At 38.1% G+C, this 19,536-nt stretch overlaps 1 protein-coding gene across 3 annotated transcripts in view; it reads right to left on the bottom strand.

The window, feature by feature from the left end:
- Positions 1-19,536, bottom strand: part of LOC102473143 (microcephalin) — a gene marked incomplete at its 3' end in the record, with an annotated part of 112,273 nt that overhangs the window by 54,234 nt on the left and 38,503 nt on the right. For all 3 annotated transcript variants that reach the window (XM_027773311.1, XM_006152152.3, XM_014589199.2), the window contains 2 exon segments: positions 428-537; positions 11,090-12,262. In XM_027773311.1, coding sequence (XP_027629112.1) covers positions 428-537; positions 11,090-12,262 — 1,283 coding nt within the window.

Raw genomic sequence — 19,536 nt, forward strand, 5'->3', positions numbered from 1 at the left:
GAGAGAGAGAGAGAGAGAGAGAGAGAGAAAGAGAGAGAGAGAGAGAGAGAAAGGATGTGCCTGGTCACTCTGCAATCCTTTTTCCTCTAGTTCTATGTTCCATCAAGATTCTGGACATGTTTTTGTGCATGCCTGAAGTATTTTTCAAGTCAATGATTCTAAACTCCAAGGCTGTTCAGTCGTGTGGGACCCAACTTTCTCTGCACAGTGCCTAACTGCTGCATCATAAGGCTGGTCTTAGTAACTCTTTGCTCTGAATGCAACCAATGCTCCAGGTTTATATCCAAAGTTTTGTAACAGTCACCCATAAACAATTTTTAAAATAAGACCTATGTGAGATAGACCAATTTAAGTTTCATCAGCCTAGAGCAGAACATTATGATGTAGCAGCATTTGAAAGTTTAAAACAGTATTTTCAAGCACCAACCTTTTTGACTTTCCCATTTTTCTTTGATTCCTCATGAGAACTGATGCGATCCTTAAAGCCTTCACATGAGCCATCAAAAACATGATGCCTTATTGGTCCATTTTTAACACCTAAAATCCAAGTGGATTGAAGATTAGTTATAATGCTACATGGACTGAATGGTAATGCAACATCAGTAGAACAAAAAATAAAAATTTTATTGATCCTTAATGCTAACAGGAAAGTATAGGCCTTTTAAATAAACATTGGCTACTATTGCTCTTTGAGTTCTATTTAGAACTTCTAGTTTATTCCACTTAGTATCTCAAAAAATTTACTTAACTCAGTAGTCATAAAAAAAAAAAATTGCCTGTCAGGTTAGTGTTCTATAGTGTCACATTTGTTTACCCGATAATGCAATACACCTATGCTCCATTCAAACTTCAATTATTATTTTTTAAAGGATTATTTTATCTAACTTTATTTATTTATTTATTTAAATTTGACTAGAGGGATAGAGCAAGAGAAGGAAAGTAGGGAAGCAGGCTGCCAGGTCCAGGACTCGAACCACAGTCAGCCATGTGGGAGTCTAACACCCTTAACCACTATACCACCTGCCAGTCCCAATTCTTAGATTTTTTAAAAAATTAATTTTTAAGAGTGTCCATGCACTTGCTGGAGAAAGAGAGAGAGAGAGAGAAAGAGAGACCCCTCCCATAGGGGATGGTCATGCCACATCCTTCCTCCATTGTCTTTTTAGGATTTTGGGTATGCATACACATGTGGCCAACACAGACACACCTAAGATGGTTTTTCTTTTGTCTTTCTTTTTTTCTTTTTTAGGGAGATTTTAGCCCAGGATGCATGTGCTCGCTGGAGAAACAGAGAGGCAGCAAGAAATCACACACGCACCCTCACCCCTTGGGGGAATGGCCTCGCCGTCATCCATTCTCCTCCATTCTGCTCTTGGGATTTTCAGTATGTGGCCAACACACACACACCTAAGATGGTTTTTCTTTTGTCTTTCTTTTTTTCTTTTTTAGGGAGATTTTAGCCCAGGATGCATGTGCTCGCTGGAGAAACAGAGAGGCAGCAAGAAATCACACACGCACCCTCACCCCTTGGGGGAATGGCCTCGCCGTCATCCATTCTCCTCCATTCTGCTCTTGGGATTTTCAGCATGCAAGCACATGTGCCTGGCATGAGTTTTAAGCTTTCTGGTCTGGGACTTGAACCTTGGCTGGATATGTGGGAGTGCAGTGATATAACCACTACATCAATTGCTGGTACCCATGCCTGATGTGTTTCATAAGCTGTTGGGGTCTGGTATTCAAACTGCATATCTAGCCATGTGCAATCTAGTCATCTAAACCACCACACTGCTAGCTGTCCTCCATTCCTTAGATTTTTAAATAATAGTCAAAAATGGCTCTTCAGAGGAGGCAATTTCATTCTAGAGTCTATAAGTAATCTCGACTCAGAGGTCAGTATAACTTTTTCGAGAAAACAGTTTTTAGAACAAAGCTTCAGAATTCAATCTACAAGTGACAGATAATTGCTCTCTCCCTAATTTTTTTATTTTATTTTATACATTCAATCACTATACATCGCTAAAGCTTGTAAACTGAATTTACCCAGCATGAATACTTCAAACTAGTCCAGTTGAAGATAATACATATGTTATTAACAGATAATCATCCATTTCTATGTCCCATAAATGTCTTGCCTACTTTCCTTCTTGATTCCTTTCCTCACCCTCTTCTACTTCTCTCACCCTCTTCCCACACTGTCTCCAGAACCTGTAACCATTTTCCAAGCTTCTATATTCTTTAGTCTTCAGTTTCTGCCATTGAGGGTGGACACTGGTACACATTAAGTGGAGATATGCAATGTCTCTCTTTCATAGCCTAGCTTGCTTCACTCAGCAGTAAATCTATATTCATCCACTACCAAATGCCAGGTTCTGTTTTTGTTTGTTTGTTTGTTTTTAATGGCTGAGTAGCATTCCATAGAGTGTATGTGTGACATCTACTTCCCAAATTTCTACCTTAGACCAGCACCTCATCTTGAAGATACACAAACCAAAGATACTCATCAAGTAAAATGTGCTTTCATTATATGCTAAACTGTGTAGTGATCCTAAGTAACACACAATGAAGTATTAAATGTTTACTCTGCATTGACTCACCTACTGGTACTGTCTTATATGGTGCTCGTTATTCTCACTTCCTCCACAGTCTACTTGTGATTTAGTTGGGATTTGAAGGAGGACATAACAAGGACCATGACATGCACACCTTGACAGTAACAGCATGTAGCAGCCTAGGGGTTGCTAGTCTCAAGTCACAGTCAAGTAATGGTTAGCTGAGCTGTACATCTTATTCATTCATTCATTCATTCATTCATTCACATATCAACAAGTATCTAATGATTAGACGATACTCACTAGAGACACCCAATGCAAGAGATATTTTCCTACTCTTACGGAGCTCAGACCTTAACAGACAATGTGGACACAGACAAATATAATTCAAAGCAAAAGTAACGTTAGCGCTCTCAGAAATGACAAATCATCTAACATGAAAAGCCTGCTTTGCAGATAGGATGCTGTAAAATAAGATATAGCTAAGTTAGGAGGAGAGTATAATGTCAATTTTTTGATACTTTTCTAAGAGAAAAAAGGCAGACAAATAATGGTTAAATATTTCCTTGAATTCAAACCAGTTATTTGCAACTTGCACCCTAGAATCATTGAGGCCGGGTTCTGAACCAAAACCCAACACTCTTTGTCTATTAACCCTGAGACTGATCCCTTCAGAAATTCAAACCAATCACATACTGATCCCCCACCTCCTCAGCAATTTTTATATATAATTTTTCTCCCACCTTAATCACACTTGGTATACATTTATATTTCACTTAACTCCCAGTCTTACTTCAGCTCCAGATGATTGCCCAACCACAGTGGTGACTTCAACCTGCTAAATAAGGACTGATGGTTACAGCGGATGAGTTAGGACGTAGTATAAAAGGACATTATGCTATTGGTTCTCTGTTCTAAGATCTGGCTGATTTTCTCACTTTTACTAATGTTGAAGATTAAGTGTTATTTTCCACTACTTTCAATGCTCATTTTTTTGGGAATGCTGAGAACACATAATCCCAAAGTAAAATATATGTAGAATCTGTTCTTCACTTTTAATAGCCAAGACTAAATGTTTTTAGAAGATCAGAATGTTAATTAAATTTACTATACATTTAATATTCTTCCTTTTAAAATGCAAATATTTACTTAAGAGTTTATCAGAATAAGACAGTGGACAAACAAGATGTAATTTGGGGTGCTCTCTTATTATTGAATCAAGAAAAAAAATTGTAGCTTCATAGTATATTCAAAACAAATTCTGCCAAACAAAACAGGTTGCAAATCATTTTGTAAACATAAAGCTCTAGGAAACACATGGTGACGTTTTACAACTTAAGAAAGATTGATGTTGCTAATGATACTTTCATAATTTCAAAAATCATAGTCACAAAACATAAATGTTTTTTTACTGTTTTTTTAAATGTTTCACAAATTCTGCTATACTTACTTACCAGTATGTCTTAAAATTATTTGAAAGATCAAAGTACTTCTGGGTAATTTTTCATGTTTACTCCTAAACTGCTGCTTTTTCTCAGATTGTCATCAGCTGACTTCATTCTCTAAGGTAATTTCACCAGTTTCCATAAAGTCATCATTATAGAAAACTTACCCAGACCTCTTAGCTGAGCTAAAGCTGGATATATCCAATTATCTAATGGACATCTATTTTGAATGGCTCCGAGAAATTTTAATAACACACTCATCACAATGTAGCTGCTCTTCCTCCAATGTACGTTTGTGAATGTTTGTCTTGTTCAGCTCAGGATACCATCAAAAGTGTCTCCCTTTACCTGTGAGAGGTCTGTTCTAAGACCCTCAGCAGATGCCCGAAACTCTGTATAGTACCAAACAAGATCCTTATATACAAGAGGTCTTCAAAAGTTCCAGGAAAATGTATTTATTACAAACTATGAATGGATCTTAAAATTTTGTTGCACCCAAACTTGTGCTTTAATTTCATTTTTCCATGAACTATCTTAAGTCCTCTTGTGCTTTTCTTCCCTATATGCACAAACCAATGATAAACTTAATTTATAAATTAGGCACAGTAAGAAGTTAACAATAGAATTATAATAATATATTGTATTAAGTTATGAGAGTGTAGTCTTGTTGTATTGCCAATACTTCTAGACCATGACTGGCTGCGAGTTAGAAACTGGAACGACTTAAACGAAATGTATTTTCTCAGTTCGGGAGGCTGGCAGTTGGAGAACCAGGTGCCAGTTAACTGGAAAAATGGAAGATAGAAGTGAGCGGTAATTGGAGGGCTAGACAGTGATATAGAGATGAACATGACACCTGGGAGACTGATCAACATAGGAGAGTTCTGGGTTGACATTCCTCCTGGGCGTGTAGGAACACCTGTGTGCTCATGATCTGGGGTTGGCAGTGCATCTTGGCAGTGGGAACCTATTGGGGGTGATGTTGCTGTCTTGCTCATGAGAAAAATAAAAGGATAAGCTTTAAGGGGGAAAATGAGTGATAACTGGTATCATCATTAGTTTGGTAATTAGCATAATGGATATCAGAAAGTTTCTTATTGGCTAAACTCATGGATTCAAGAAAAATTGATTTAAATAATACAGGAGTATGCCCTACCCATTCATAAATAGGGTGTAGTATGAGTTATAGCTGGTATCCCTGGGAATAATATATAGGACTTGATCCACATAGACCAAGATAACTACAGGGTCAAAGGATATCTGGTGGTCTTATACTGACAGCAAGTTTACAAAAGCTTCCATAAGAATATTGTCTGATTGGGAACCAGCAGTTAGCGTAATGGCTATGTCGCTGGACTCCCACGTAGTCGACCACGGTTCGCGTCCCGGACCCGGTGGCTTAAAACTCACGTCGGGCGCATGTGCGTGCGTGCCCTATATCCTGAGAGGAGAATGGAGGAGAAGGGATTGCGGCGTGACCATCCCCCCTGGGAGGTGATTTCTCGCTTTTTGTCTCTATGTCTCTCTCAGGCGAGAGCATGCGCCCTATAGCGAAAACCTCTCCAAAAAAAAAAAAAAAGAAAAAATTTGGGTTCATAACTCATTTCAAATATTTTTAAGTTTTGGGTGATTTTAGTAAAAATTTCAGGTAAAATACGGCAGTAGACTAAAGGAAAGAGAGCTGAGACTTCAACATGTTCTTCTTCCCATGTGCTTGCAAACAAATGTTTGCTTAATAAATGTGTGTCTTAAGACTTGCCTTCAATAAGATCAGATAGATGGAAGTGGTAGAAGACTAGCTAACCAGCATCAATTCCCAACCAGTTGTGACTATTTCTCTGAAAAAGAACCTAGTAGCTGGAAATGGCCATGTTGTTCAGAGAGGCTCATGACACATATGCACAAGGTGCCGACCTATAAAATTCTATCATGCTCAGCAAAGAAGAACATCTGTATTGAACCAGTAGACAAGAGTGGCCTGTAGATATGGAAAGGACTTGCTTCTGCTTGTGGCCATAAGGTACTGTGAAACTAGTGCAGCCCCCTTCATCAGTGAGAACCAAGTAAGAACAAGCTGTATACCATTTCAGGATGACTGATCAGCTTTATCTACCTGGCAGTTCAAACCAACTGCAGGTGGTTGCCTGAAGAGCTATGCTAAGCAGTGTCAGGTGGTGGGCATGAAGTCGTTCCAATATGTAACATCAAGCTGCTTTGTGTACTTCCTGTCTGCTGTGACAAAAGTTAATAAAAAGTGAGCTCTCCGTCCCCATGCAAATTTTGTGTAAACATTTGTCTTAAGCTCAAACTATGTTTTTCAAACTGGATGCGAGAACAATGGGGGAAATTCCATTATTTTAATATTGATTTAAATGCACAATTGAGGAGCTCCCACTTAACTTTCAATTGGAAGTGATAAATCTGCACTATAAGTACCTGATAAAAGGCACATACCAAAAAAAGCAAGCTAACGGAATTCCACAAAAGCCTTCTAAATGATGAATATGTTCAATAAAAATCATCTGCTAATGAAATGTTATCAGTATCTGGCAGTAACTATCTACATGGCACTTTGAAAAGTGAAAGAGAAAAATCTTATAAAAAAACCAACATCGGCGAGCGCACACGCCCTATAGCAAAAACACCTCTCCAAAAAAAGAAAAAAAAATTAAAGAGAAAAAAAGAAAAATAGAAAAAAAAACAAAAAATCATTATACAAGTGTTTTTTTTCTTTTTTTAATTTGGAGAGGTTATTTTTTTTGCTATAGGGTGCATATGCTTGCCAGACAGAGAGAGACAGAGAGACAAAAAGCGAGAAGTCTCCCCCAGGGGCACACCACAATCCCTTCTCCTCCATTCTTCTCTCGGGATCTTGGGCACGCACGCACACATGCCCGGCATGAGTTTTAAGCCACCGGGTCTGGGATGTGAACCCCGGTCGACTACATGGAAGTCCAGCGACATAGCCATTACGCTAACTGCTGGTCCCTACAAGTCTTAATAAATACACATTTGCAATACATTTCGGCAATAGGAATACTCTAAATCCAATTAAGTGAACTGCTGTTCTTCTTCCAAGTAAAAAAGAATTATATTCTTGTATCAGCAGGCCTTTATTACATAAAAAATTTACTCAATATTTAAGTTTGCCAATAAAAATTCTGTGAAAATGTCTCTCTCATTACATAACTGTCTACATAAGTACCTACACATCTCTATTTGGCATCTTGGTCCACAAAGCTTAAAATATTTATTTTGTGACCCATTACAGAAAAATCCAGCCACCGTAACCACCATGCCACTGGTTAGCCCTCCAGGGTTACATTTAAAACATAATTCAGATTTGGTTACTCCCATGTTTAAAACCCCCAATGGCTTCTCATCACACTTCAAAACAAAATAACTCAACATATTAGGGACAGAAGGTCCTAAAGACCTGGTTCTTGGCTACCTTTTGATCCCTCTTCCTTCAGCACAGAGCTGTGGCTACACTGGGTCTCCTAGTAGTTGTTGTAAGCATTTTTCTATTTCTGAAGATTAGTTCTATCTGCTACCTTGGTTTGAAACATGGCTTTGGTAGCTAGCCACAAGGCTTCCTCAGGCCTGTGACGGAATGTCACCTCCTCAGAGAAGACTTTTTCGGCAGCCTTCTTTAACCGTGCACACTTTTATGGTCATATTTTCCTTTATATCACTTATTGCTCACTATTTGACACTATTATATATTCACTTACTGTCTGTTGTCTTCATTAGAACATAGCCTCAATGAAGGGAATGGAACTCTCTGCTATGTTCCTACAAGCTATGGCAGTGCCAGGGACATCATAAGTACACAACTTATTTCTGTAGTTATTAAATGAATTAATAAAAGAAGGTAAGCAAGAAGTATGAGATGAAAAAAATTTTATTCTTCTTAATGATTAAATTTCTTTTGGCCAGAGGGCACGTGTACTCACCAGAGAAAAAAATACAAGTGAGAAAGAACCTCCCATGGGAGGGTAGTCAAGTTATAATTGCTTCTCCTCCATTTCTTTTTCTTCCTTCTTTAGAGATTTTGATCATGGATGCACACGTGCCTAGCATATTGTTCAAGCTGCTGGGTCCAGGACTCAAACCACGCAGTTAGCCATGTGGGATTCAGTTGCCTTTAATCACCATGCCACTGGCTGGCTCTTTAGGAATTTTTTTTTTTATTGGAAATATATTTGTGGTATCTTTCATAAAATTAGAGAAAAATGTAAAAATAAGATCACTATGATTTTAAAAATTACTTTAAAAAACAAAATTCTCTCCCTCAATTTCTGTTAATGTTTATGACTAAATCTTTGCAATTTGTTCTTGAAACCTTTATTATCACTATCTTAGTTACTAATATTAGCAAGTAAAGGTGAACTGAAAACAGAAATTGTAAAAAGCATTTTATTTTACCATGTAAATTTAGATAACTATAGTTTTATATAAAGAGTAGTCTTTACTATTCCATAATTTTAGGAGGTAGGGAATGTCCACTTAAACTGAAGAATTAGTTTTTTTTCCCATCTATTGTAGATTTCCAAGGAGACTTGGTTCACCTGAGTCACAACTGGGCTGATAATGTACAATTTAAAAGATTAATTAGCTTTAATTTTATAATAAAAGAAAGGGGTTAGACTTAAGCTAGAAAAATATTAACCTTTTCCTATCCTGGAGGCCAATGCTTTTCCTTCTCTTTGGAAGGAGATGAACTAAAGCAGATGATTCTAGAAGATGCCCTTATATTGGCACTTTCAGAATGTTTCTGCCTGGGTCAAACTGGGCCCTGCCTGTACTCTACTGAGTGATGGCATACATCACATCATTAGCAAATCTTCAAATCTCCCCCACATCCCAGTGAGTAAACCTGCACCTGTCTCTCATTTTCTTCACTTACGTCAGACCCCTGAGAGCTGGACACTGGGCCCTAAGTCCTGGAACAAGAAATAAACCTGCTTACAAGGACTATTACACTCTGTCTTGATAATACCATGATTTTAGAGTGAGTCACACTGTTTGAAATCAGATTTTTCTACTTCATTTACATTTTCATGTCATTAAATATTCAAAAGCTTTAAATATATACAAGAAAAAGACAAGAGAATAAGAATGCAAGTTTTAAGAACATAATATACAAGATCAGCTGATGGTGTAGTGGTTATGTCACTGGACTCCTACATGCTTGACCACAGTCCTACTCCAGGACCCAGTGACTTGAAAAATCACACCAGGCACGTGTGCAAGTGCACCCAAGAATCCAGAAGCATGGAGGAGAAGGGACTGTGTCATGGCCACCAACCCAGCGGGTGATTCTCACTTTCCCTCTCACTGTCTCTGTCTCTGTCTCTCTCTGGCGAGCACATACACTCTAAGGCAAAAACCTCTAAAAAAAAAAAAAGATATACATAATTCCGAAACAATTCTACATATCTACTATTTTATGTTAACTTTAGAGACAACATGATTTTAAAATAAATATTTTGAAAACACATACTGGGCTTAATGAAACATAAAATATTGTTTGTCAAATTTAATACATGTTCAAAAAGCTAAGATACAAACAATAGGCTAAAACTATTTAAAGAATAGAGAAATGATGAAATGTAAGCTTGACCTTTAGGAATTCAAATTTTAACCAAATCCTTAAGTAAAGACACTTAAATTTCAAGTTTCTTCTATTTGACTGCTGAAATCTACCTGTGCTACTTTTGCTAGGATTACTATATAGTTCATTATTATGGTTTTCATCACATAATTCATTCTTTTTTTAAAGATTTATTTATTTTTAATTTTATTTGTTATCATTATCCTTCAGTTTTGACCAGAGACAGACAGACAGAGAGAAAAGGAAAGTGAGAAAGCAAGCGGCCAGGTCTGGGACTTGAACTATGGGTCAGCCATGTGGGAGACCAGTGCCTCAACTACCATGCCACCTGCTGGCCCCACATAATTCACTGTTAAAGTTACAGTTAAATTACAGATAGGAATAGATCTGTTTAAATGATATGCTTAAAGCAAAATAAGTGGAGGTCAAACAAGGCCTGTAACAAACCTTACCAGAGTGAAAGTATGTTGAAAAAATACAGTTAACATTGCTCAGTGTCTTGAAAAATAAATATTGATAACATATTACCAAATTTACTTTCTCATACCTTCTCTTTCTTGCTAATAATAGTCCTGGTGGCTTATGCTACCTTAATTTTCAGTCTTAAAGTCTTAAAAAACAAAAACAAAAACAAAAACAAAACAAGATTCTATTGGGACTAGAAGATTGAGTAATGGTTATATCACTGGACTCTCATATGGCTGACCAAAGTTTGATTCCAGGACCTGGAGGCTTCAAACTCACACTGGTGTGTGTGTGCATACATGCCAAAAATCCCAAGGGGAGAACAAAGAAGGGACTGTGGCGCAGCTACTCCCCTAGGGAGTGATTTCTCACTTTCTGTCCTTCTGCTTCTCTGGCAAGCGCACACGCCCTATAGCAAAAATCTCTCTCTAAAAACAAAACAACTACCCCTAATTTGGGGTCAGCAGGTGGTGTGGTAGTTGAGGTACTGGATTCCCCACATGGCTGACCATGGTTAGAATCCTGGACCTGATAGCTTATTTTCTCACTTTCCCTTTATCTCTCTCTCTCTGGTGCAATGAAAATAAATAAATAAATAAATAATCCTTAAAAACAAAAACAAAACAAAACAAAAAAATCCTATTTGTATGCCTCTTTATACAATAATCATATAATAGGGAGAAACTACAATGGAAAAAGAAGAAAGCATTCACTGTGGTCAATTATTACTATTAGGTATATTACTCATCCTTTTGATCTGTAAGAAGCACAAAACATAGCTAAATGTATTCATGACAACAGATTTGGCCAATAAATTTAGAAATTCCTTAGGATGGCAAGTCATATTCCTAATTTTTTTTTTATTAGAAAACATCAAGCACACATTCCTTGAAATAAAAAAGGAGAGAAGAAAAATAATTTAAATTATGAAAAAGCTGTGATAAATATAAAATAGGAACGCAGTATTACATATTCGTATAGCAAAAAACACTTCAAAAAGGAGATTCACATACTTTCACTATGTCCTCTGGATACGTTTTCTTTCTCTTCTGTAGATTTTTCCACATTAATATCATCTACAAATTTTAGCTTATAATCACTTTGTGCTTGACCTTCAGAAGAGTTCAACATTTTGGAAGTGGTACCTTCTTTTTGCATGCTTTTTATATCAATCAATTCTTTTATTTCTTTATTGTTTCCTTTCAAAGAAGTTAAATCACCATGGTGCCCTTTTAGATGAGTAGGGTCATCAATAATATAAGAAAAGTTGTGTTCATCTGAGCATGTGTTCTCCCTCTGCTGAGGGCCAGCCTGTGTACGACAACATGAAGATTCTTCAGTGACATATGGATTCTCAGAAGTCACACAACTTGAAGTTATATTGCCTTCATCGTTTGTAGGTGTCTGAGGACTGGAGCTAGCTTTCGCTGTTAAATCAGTAATGTCAACTGACCTGTTTTTAATACTAATGCAGGAAAAATAAGACTTTTCTAATATGCTTGCTCTCTCCCTCTTAGAAAGACTTTTTCTGCAGTTAAATAGAGAAGGACTTGAGGGCTGAGCTTTCGGAGGAAGATTCTCTACATTCCTTTCCTTAAGATTATCAGGAGAAAAATAATCATCATATGAGGACACCCCAAAATCCAAAGTCTCAATGGCAGATCTGGTCATAAGCTGCTGGCTGTTTTCTGACTCAAACATCTGCAACCTTGGCACAATAGACTTCCTGCTGTACCTCTTTTTCTTTAGTTTTTCTTTGGGAGGTAAATCTAAGTCTTCTGGCATTCTTTTTCTTTTTGCTGAGGAACTCTTAGATCTTGAATGTACCAAATGACAGTCTTTTGTCAACAAGGCAGGAGCCAAACTATAGTTCTCATAAAACATTTCCTTAGATATACCTTCAACTTGCTTTCTGTCAGGGGTGACCATTTCACCGGAAGTGTTTCTTTCACAATTTATTTCCTCCTTTGAAAGACTACTCATGGATTTCTGAGGACTTAACTGACTGAGGCAAGTGGAAGGTGCTGGCAAGTGACTATTATCTGTTTTCAATACAGGTGAAGAAATACGCATATCACTTTTAACTTCATTAGTGGACACTATCAATTTCCTTTCTTGATTTCCACATTCTGAGTTTCCACAAAGATCATCAAAAGACGAGTGTAAACCAACAACAAATGATTCATCTGAAAATATAACAAAGAATTAGCTTTTATAACTGTTTTAAATAATTATAAAAATAATTTTCAACTGACCAATAAAATAACACTTTTTAAAGTGATGCAAGGGCCTGTGAGGCAGACTCACATGGGAAGGTAACTGGTTCATGTCCAAAGACTTCCCTGAGAATGTGGGCACCTGTGTGACTGCAGCCTGGGCTGGCTGGGCTAGGTGTGTACTGCCACATTAGAATTCCTCTCATTCATGGGATAAATAAAATTTAAAAATTTTTTCATTGATATTGATATTTTATTAACAATTTAATTAAACAAGTTTTTCTTTTTTTACATTAAAAATTTACACTTAATCACTGTACATCTTTATAGCATATAATTTTTTTTCCAAAATGAACACAGTGCATATTAGTCAAATCAGAGACATTAAAATAAAAATTATCACCAACAGAAAACTTCTAAATTTTATCTGTTAATTTTTTTCCTGATACCCTCCCTCCTACCATTGTACCATGTATTAATACCGTAATCATGTTTTTTTTTTAATGTTTTCCACATTTCTTTAACCACAAAAATATCTTTTCCTTAATAATGATAAACAGATATCTTTTTTTTTTTTTTTAAGAGTGCAGACACTTGGTATATATTAAGTGGGGACATACAGTGCCTCTCCTTCATAGCATGGCTTGCTTTACTCAGCAGTAAGTCTCCCATATTCATCCACTTCCTTTCAAAAGCCAGGGTTTTGTTGTTTTTTTATGAATGAATAGTATTCCATTGAGTATATGTGCCACAGTTTTTCTAACCATTCATCAGTTCATGGGCATTTGGGGTGTTTCCATGACTTAGCAATCGTGAAAAGTGCTGCAATAAACATCGATATGCAAGCACTTTTCCGATTAAGTATTCTTCTGTCCTTCTGGTAGATACCAAGGAGTGGGATTACTGGATCATATGGTAGTTCTATTTGCAGATTTTTGAGGAATCTCCAAATTGTTCTCCACAGTGGTTGGACCAATTTACATTCCCACCAGCAGTGCAAGAGTTCCCTTTTCACCACACCCCTGCCAGCACTTATCATTTTTTGTTTTTTTAATCTTAGACATTCTGACTGAGGTTAGGTGATATCTCATTGTTGTTTTGATCTGCATTTCTCTTACAATGAGGGATGAACATTTTTTTCATATGACTTTTAGCTATTCGTATGTCATCTTTAGAGAGTGGTTTTTTTCAACTCATTCTCCCCTCTTTTAATAGGATTGATTGTCTTTTTCCGGAACAGCTGCTTGAGTTCCTTATGAATTCTGGTAAATTTAAAACTTTTGAAGCATAGCTATTTAGTTAAGAAGAATATTGACCATAGTTTGTTTCTTATTTTCATTTAAGGACATCTTTAAGGCCAATATTTTTACCTACAAAAATTGGTCCTTGCCTTTCACCTCACTTTACACTAGGTAAATATGACTCATCCTTCAAAACCCACTTTGGTTATCAATATTCCTCTGAACCGTCTACTGACCTCCCCTGGTGATATCCTTGTCTGTTACAGTACTATGCATCACATTATACTATGGTAATATGTCTATCCCTCTCACTATACTCACTGTAAGCTACTAGAGGACAGAATCTATGTTTAGTCATTCTGAAGTCTGATGTTTGTAGCCCAGTGCAGGCTCTCTTAATAAGGGCTCCATGTTTGCTGGATGGATCGAGGACCTCAATTTATAAAATGCACAATGTGTCGAAACTTTCCGTTACTGTGCCTATGCCAACTTAGAGAGCCTTGTTCTTTAAGGCAGCAGCTAGAAATATTAAGTCATTCTTAATTTTAGCTGCTGAATATATTCATCAACCCTTCACAAAACTAATAAGCTGTGTAACATCAGTAAGAAGGTAAATACTGAGGTCAGACGGTCTGAGTTAAAAGTCAATGTTTGCCATTTACAAACTGCATGATCTTTCTAGGTCCTAGTTTTATCACTGCCAAAATGAGGTGGCAATGTAGTACCTACTTCATGGGACTAATGGGAGAATTAAAAGATATGTAGTAAATGAGTCCTGTAGAACAGTGCTTATAACAGCAAAAATAAAATTAGTGTTAACTATTATATCGCTCCTTTCTATTGTACAAAAAAAAATCAAGTATATAAAAGATTATTTAGAGTAAGTGAGTAAATAATACCAACACACGAGAGACTGCAAGAATAAATCATGCAAAGGAAAGAAATTTTAGTTTTTTTTATTTTACTTTTTTTCAATTTTTAAGAGGTTTTTGCCATAGATTGTGTGTGGTCACTGCAGAGACAAAGAGAAAGAAAAGGACGAAAGTAAGAAATCATACCCTGGGGGCAGGGGAGGGATGGCCATGCTGCAATCTCTTCTCCATTCTCCCTCTGAGATCTTGGGCACACACACACAGGTGCCTGGATTGTAAGCCAAAAGGTCTGGGACTCAAACCTTGGTTGGCTCTGTGGGAGTCCAGCAACCACTACACCATCTGCTGGCTCCAGGAAGCTTTAGTTTTAACTCTTAGTATCTTGGTATTATTTTGTGCTTTGTCTCTGCTGGGCTTTCATAATCAAATTTTCTATAATGTTTTCAAGCACTTCTGAACACAGTTCTTTCAAGAGTCACTCTACTTACATAGGCCTGTCTTGACCTATTATTGTGTTGCCAACAGAAATATCTGAGATTGAATGATCAATAAAGAAAGAAGGTTTGGGGCCACCAGGTGGTCTGGTAATTAAAGCACTGGACTCCCACATGGCTGACCGTGGTTTGGGTCTGGGACTGGTGGCTTGAAAATCATGCCAGGTGTGTGTGTGTGTCTGCCCCAAATCCAGAGAGAAGGGACTGATGTGGCCATCCCCCGAGGTGAGTGATTTCTTACTTTTCTTCTCTCTGTCTCTCTCCAGTGAGGACATGTGCCCAATGGCAAAAATCCTAAAAGAAATAAAGAGACCAGTAGATGGTGTAATGGTTATGTCATTGGACTGCCACATAGTTGACCATGGTTTCAGTCCCAGACTGGATGGCTTCAAACTCATGCCAGGCACATGTGCATGCATGTCTAAAACCCTGAGGAAAATGGAGGAGAAAGGACTCAGGCATAGTGATCCCCCTGGGTAGTGATTTCTCACTTTCTGTTCTCTGTCTCTCTAGCAAGTGCATGTGTTTCACAATAAAAACCTCTAAGAAAAAAAAAAGGAGAGAGAGAAAGAAAGGTTATTGACCCATGATTCTGGCTGTGTGTAAGATTCAAATGCATCACAAAATGTCAGGGGGCAGAACCTTGAGCAAAGGAGAGCACGGTCTATATCCATGTGGTCCTTTCCTGCCTCATCTCCTTTCCTTATAAACACACTAGGACTCAATCATGAATCTTCCCAAAGCCCCATCTTTCTACACCATAATTGGATCAAGCTTTTACTCTCTTGATCCTGTTATTATGGTTCAACAAATGAATTCTGGAGGGACATTTTCAAACTACAGTGTAATCTTATTGTGCATGGGAAGAGAAAATTTATAAGAAAATTTACAGAACCAAATGAAAGGTACAAAAATTATAAACCTGAGTGAAAAAAAAAAAGGGTTCCTTCTTTTTTTAAAAAAAAAGTATGTATAATATACCATTTTAGAAATTCTCTATCTCCTAAATTTTTTTGATGACATCTATATACTTCACTGACCCCATTCAACATGTTCCATATATTCATTACACACTGCATGCAATGATTTTTCCCTAGCTCTGGCTGTTCTCAGTTCTATACAGCAGGGGTTCCCAAGGCCTAGGTGGTGGGTCTAGGATCAGTGACAAACTGAGCCACCCAGTAGGAGATGAGTGGTGGGTGGGCAAGAAAAGCTTCATCTGTACTTATAGCTGCCCCTCATCGCTTATATTAGTGCCTGAGCTCAACCTCCTGTCAGATCAGCAGCATTAGATTCTCCTAGGAGCATGAACCCTATTGTGAACTGTGCATGTGAGGGTTCTAGGTTGCATGTTCCTTAAGATAATTTAATACCTGATGATCTGAGGTGGAGCTGAGGCAGTGATACTATTATAGTGCTGGAGAGCGGTTACAAATACTGCCTAACATTAGCAGAGAACACTGACCATACAGAGACCATACATCAAATGCTTGCAGATTCATATAAAAACCTTGGCAGTGAGTGGCAAATGACAATTATGCTACATCTGGTGGCAGGCTGAAAGTCAGAATCCAGTATTTACTTTTGTCCATGTATTACCTGCCCATTATTTTACCACTTGTATCCACACTTCTTTCCCTGCACTGTGCACATGTCTGAGTCAAAAATTTGATAACCCCACAAGTTAACCTTAGCCATGAGTAAAAAAACAATCACTGGAGAGTGTCTTTGAAAAGGAGAAAAGACCCTATGATGGAGACAGCAGAAGCCTAAGGCTGCCAGCAAAAAGAAATCTGCATTTAAAAGAAAATACTGAGAGTTCTTAAATTACAGGTTCACTGCCTTCAAAACTGCTTTACCACATGGAAACCTAGCACCTTGCATTAAAAGACATGCCTTTGGAGTGTTTCAAAAGAAAACTATGTGAACATGAAGAACGGAAGCAATTACTGAAGGCTATCACTTCATCAGAACTGTCTTCACTGAGACCAGCAGTTAGCGTAATGGCTATGTCGCTGGACTCCCATGCAGTCAACTGCAATTTGAGTCCTGGACCCAGTGGCTTACACCCATGCCAGTGTGTGTGTGTGCGTGCCCAAGATCCCGAGAAGAGAATGGAGAGGGACCATAGCATGGCCATCACCCCTTGGGGGTGATTTCTTGCTTTCTGTCTCACTGTCTTTCCCGCGAGTACACGCGCCCTACAGCAAAAACCTTTCCAAAAAAAAAAAAGTGTCTGCACTGAGAGCATCATTCTTAGTGGCTAACCACATTGCTATAGCTAAGAAGCCCTCTACCATTGGTGAAGAGTTGATTTTGTCTGCTGCTAAAGATATCTGTCATGAACTTTCGGAGAGGCTACAGTTCAAAAGGTGGCATGTGTTTCTCTTTTGGCTAGCACCAGAACTACAGGAACTGATGAAATAGCAGGATATTGAGGCACAACTGTTGGAGAGGATTAGTCACGATGGTACACAATTCAGGCTGACAAGTGTACCAATGTGAACAACGAGGCAATGATGCTTGTTTCTATGGGATATATTTTTTGAGAGATGTGCATGAGGAGACATTACATGCATATTTTTTTTCTTTTTGCCAGCCAACACCAGTCGCAGACTATTCAAGTCATTGCATGAGTACTAACGGGAAAACTGAATTGGTCGTTTTCTCAGTATATGCACTGAAACAGTGGCTGCTATGACAGGATGACTTTCTGGCTTTACTAGTTGGTCGAAGAGGTTGTTTCTGAATGTGAGTCTATGCCTGTGAGATCCATACAGAAATGCTGGCTAGCCAAAAAAATGTCACCTGAACTTAACAATGTTTTGAGGGATGTGATTAAAATTAAAGTACATGCCCTTAACTCATGTCTGTTTCCACAACTCTGTGAGGACATGGGCGTCGAGCACACATGTATTCTCTAATACAAAGAAGTGAGATGGCTTTCTAAAGATGGCCAGTTCACTGGCCAGAGTTTTGAATTATGGCAGACACTCCAGAGATACTTTTAAAAAAACAGTCACCACTGGAAGCACATTACAGTGACAAAAAATTGGTCACAATACTTGCCTATTTGTGTGTCACATTTAACCTGCTGGTGGCAGGCTGAAAGTCAGAATCCAGTATTTACTTTTGTCCATGTATTACCTGCCCATTATTTTACCACTTGTATCCACACTTCTTTCCCTGCACTGTGCACATGTCTGAGTCAAAAATTTGATAACCCCACAAGTTAACCTTAGCCATGAGTAAAAAAACAATCACTGGAGAGTGTCTTTGAAAAGGAGAAAAGACCCTATGATGGAGACAGCAGAAGCCTAAGGCTGCCAGCAAAAAGAAATCTGCATTTAAAAGAAAATACTGAGAGTTCTTAAATTACAGGTTCACTGCCTTCAAAACTGCTTTACCACATGGAAACCTAGCACCTTGCATTAAAAGACATGCCTTTGGAGTGTTTCAAAAGAAAACTATGTGAACATGAAGAACGGAAGCAATTACTGAAGGCTATCACTTCATCAGAACTGTCTTCACTGAGACCAGCAGTTAGCGTAATGGCTATGTCGCTGGACTCCCATGCAGTCAACTGCAATTTGAGTCCTGGACCCAGTGGCTTACACCCATGCCAGTGTGTGTGTGTGCGTGCCCAAGATCCCGAGAAGAGAATGGAGAGGGACCATAGCATGGCCATCACCCCTTGGGGGTGATTTCTTGCTTTCTGTCTCACTGTCTTTCCCGCGAGTACACGCGCCCTACAGCAAAAACCTTTCCAAAAAAAAAAAAGTGTCTGCACTGAGAGCATCATTCTTAGTGGCTAAACACATTGCTATAGCTAAGAAGCCCTCTACCATTGGTGAAGAGTTGATTTTGTCTGCTGCTAAAGATATCTGTCATGAACTTTCGGAGAGGCTACAGTTCAAAAGGTGGCATGTGTTTCTCTTTTGGCTAGCACCAGAACTACAGGAACTGATGAAATAGCAGGATATTGAGGCACAACTGTTGGAGAGGATTAGTCACGATGGTACACAATTCAGGCTGACAAGTGTACCAATGTGAACAACGAGGCAATGATGCTTGTTTCTATGGGATATATTTTTTGAGAGATGTGCATGAGGAGACATTACATGCATATTTTTTTTCTTTTTGCCAGCCAACACCAGTCGCAGACTATTCAAGTCATTGCATGAGTACTAACGGGAAAACTGAATTGGTCGTTTTCTCAGTATATGCACTGAAACAGTGGCTGCTATGACAGGATGACTTTCTGGCTTTACTAGTTGGTCGAAGAGGTTGTTTCTGAATGTGAGTCTATGCCTGTGAGATCCATACAGAAATGCTGGCTAGCCAAAAAAATGTCACCTGAACTTAACAATGTTTTGAGGGATGTGATTAAAATTAAAGTACATGCCCTTAACTCATGTCTGTTTCCACAACTCTGTGAGGACATGGGCGTCGAGCACACATGTATTCTCTAATACAAAGAAGTGAGATGGCTTTCTAAAGATGGCCAGTTCACTGGCCAGAGTTTTGAATTATGGCAGACACTCCAGAGATACTTTTAAAAAAACAGTCACCACTGGAAGCACATTACAGTGACAAAAAATTGGTCACAATACTTGCCTATTTGTGTGTCACATTTA

The sequence above is a fragment of the Tupaia chinensis genome, unplaced genomic scaffold (genome assembly GCF_000334495.1).
Source record: "Tupaia chinensis unplaced genomic scaffold, TupChi_1.0 Scaffold000338_1, whole genome shotgun sequence".
Taxonomy (NCBI): Eukaryota; Metazoa; Chordata; class Mammalia; order Scandentia; family Tupaiidae; genus Tupaia; species Tupaia belangeri.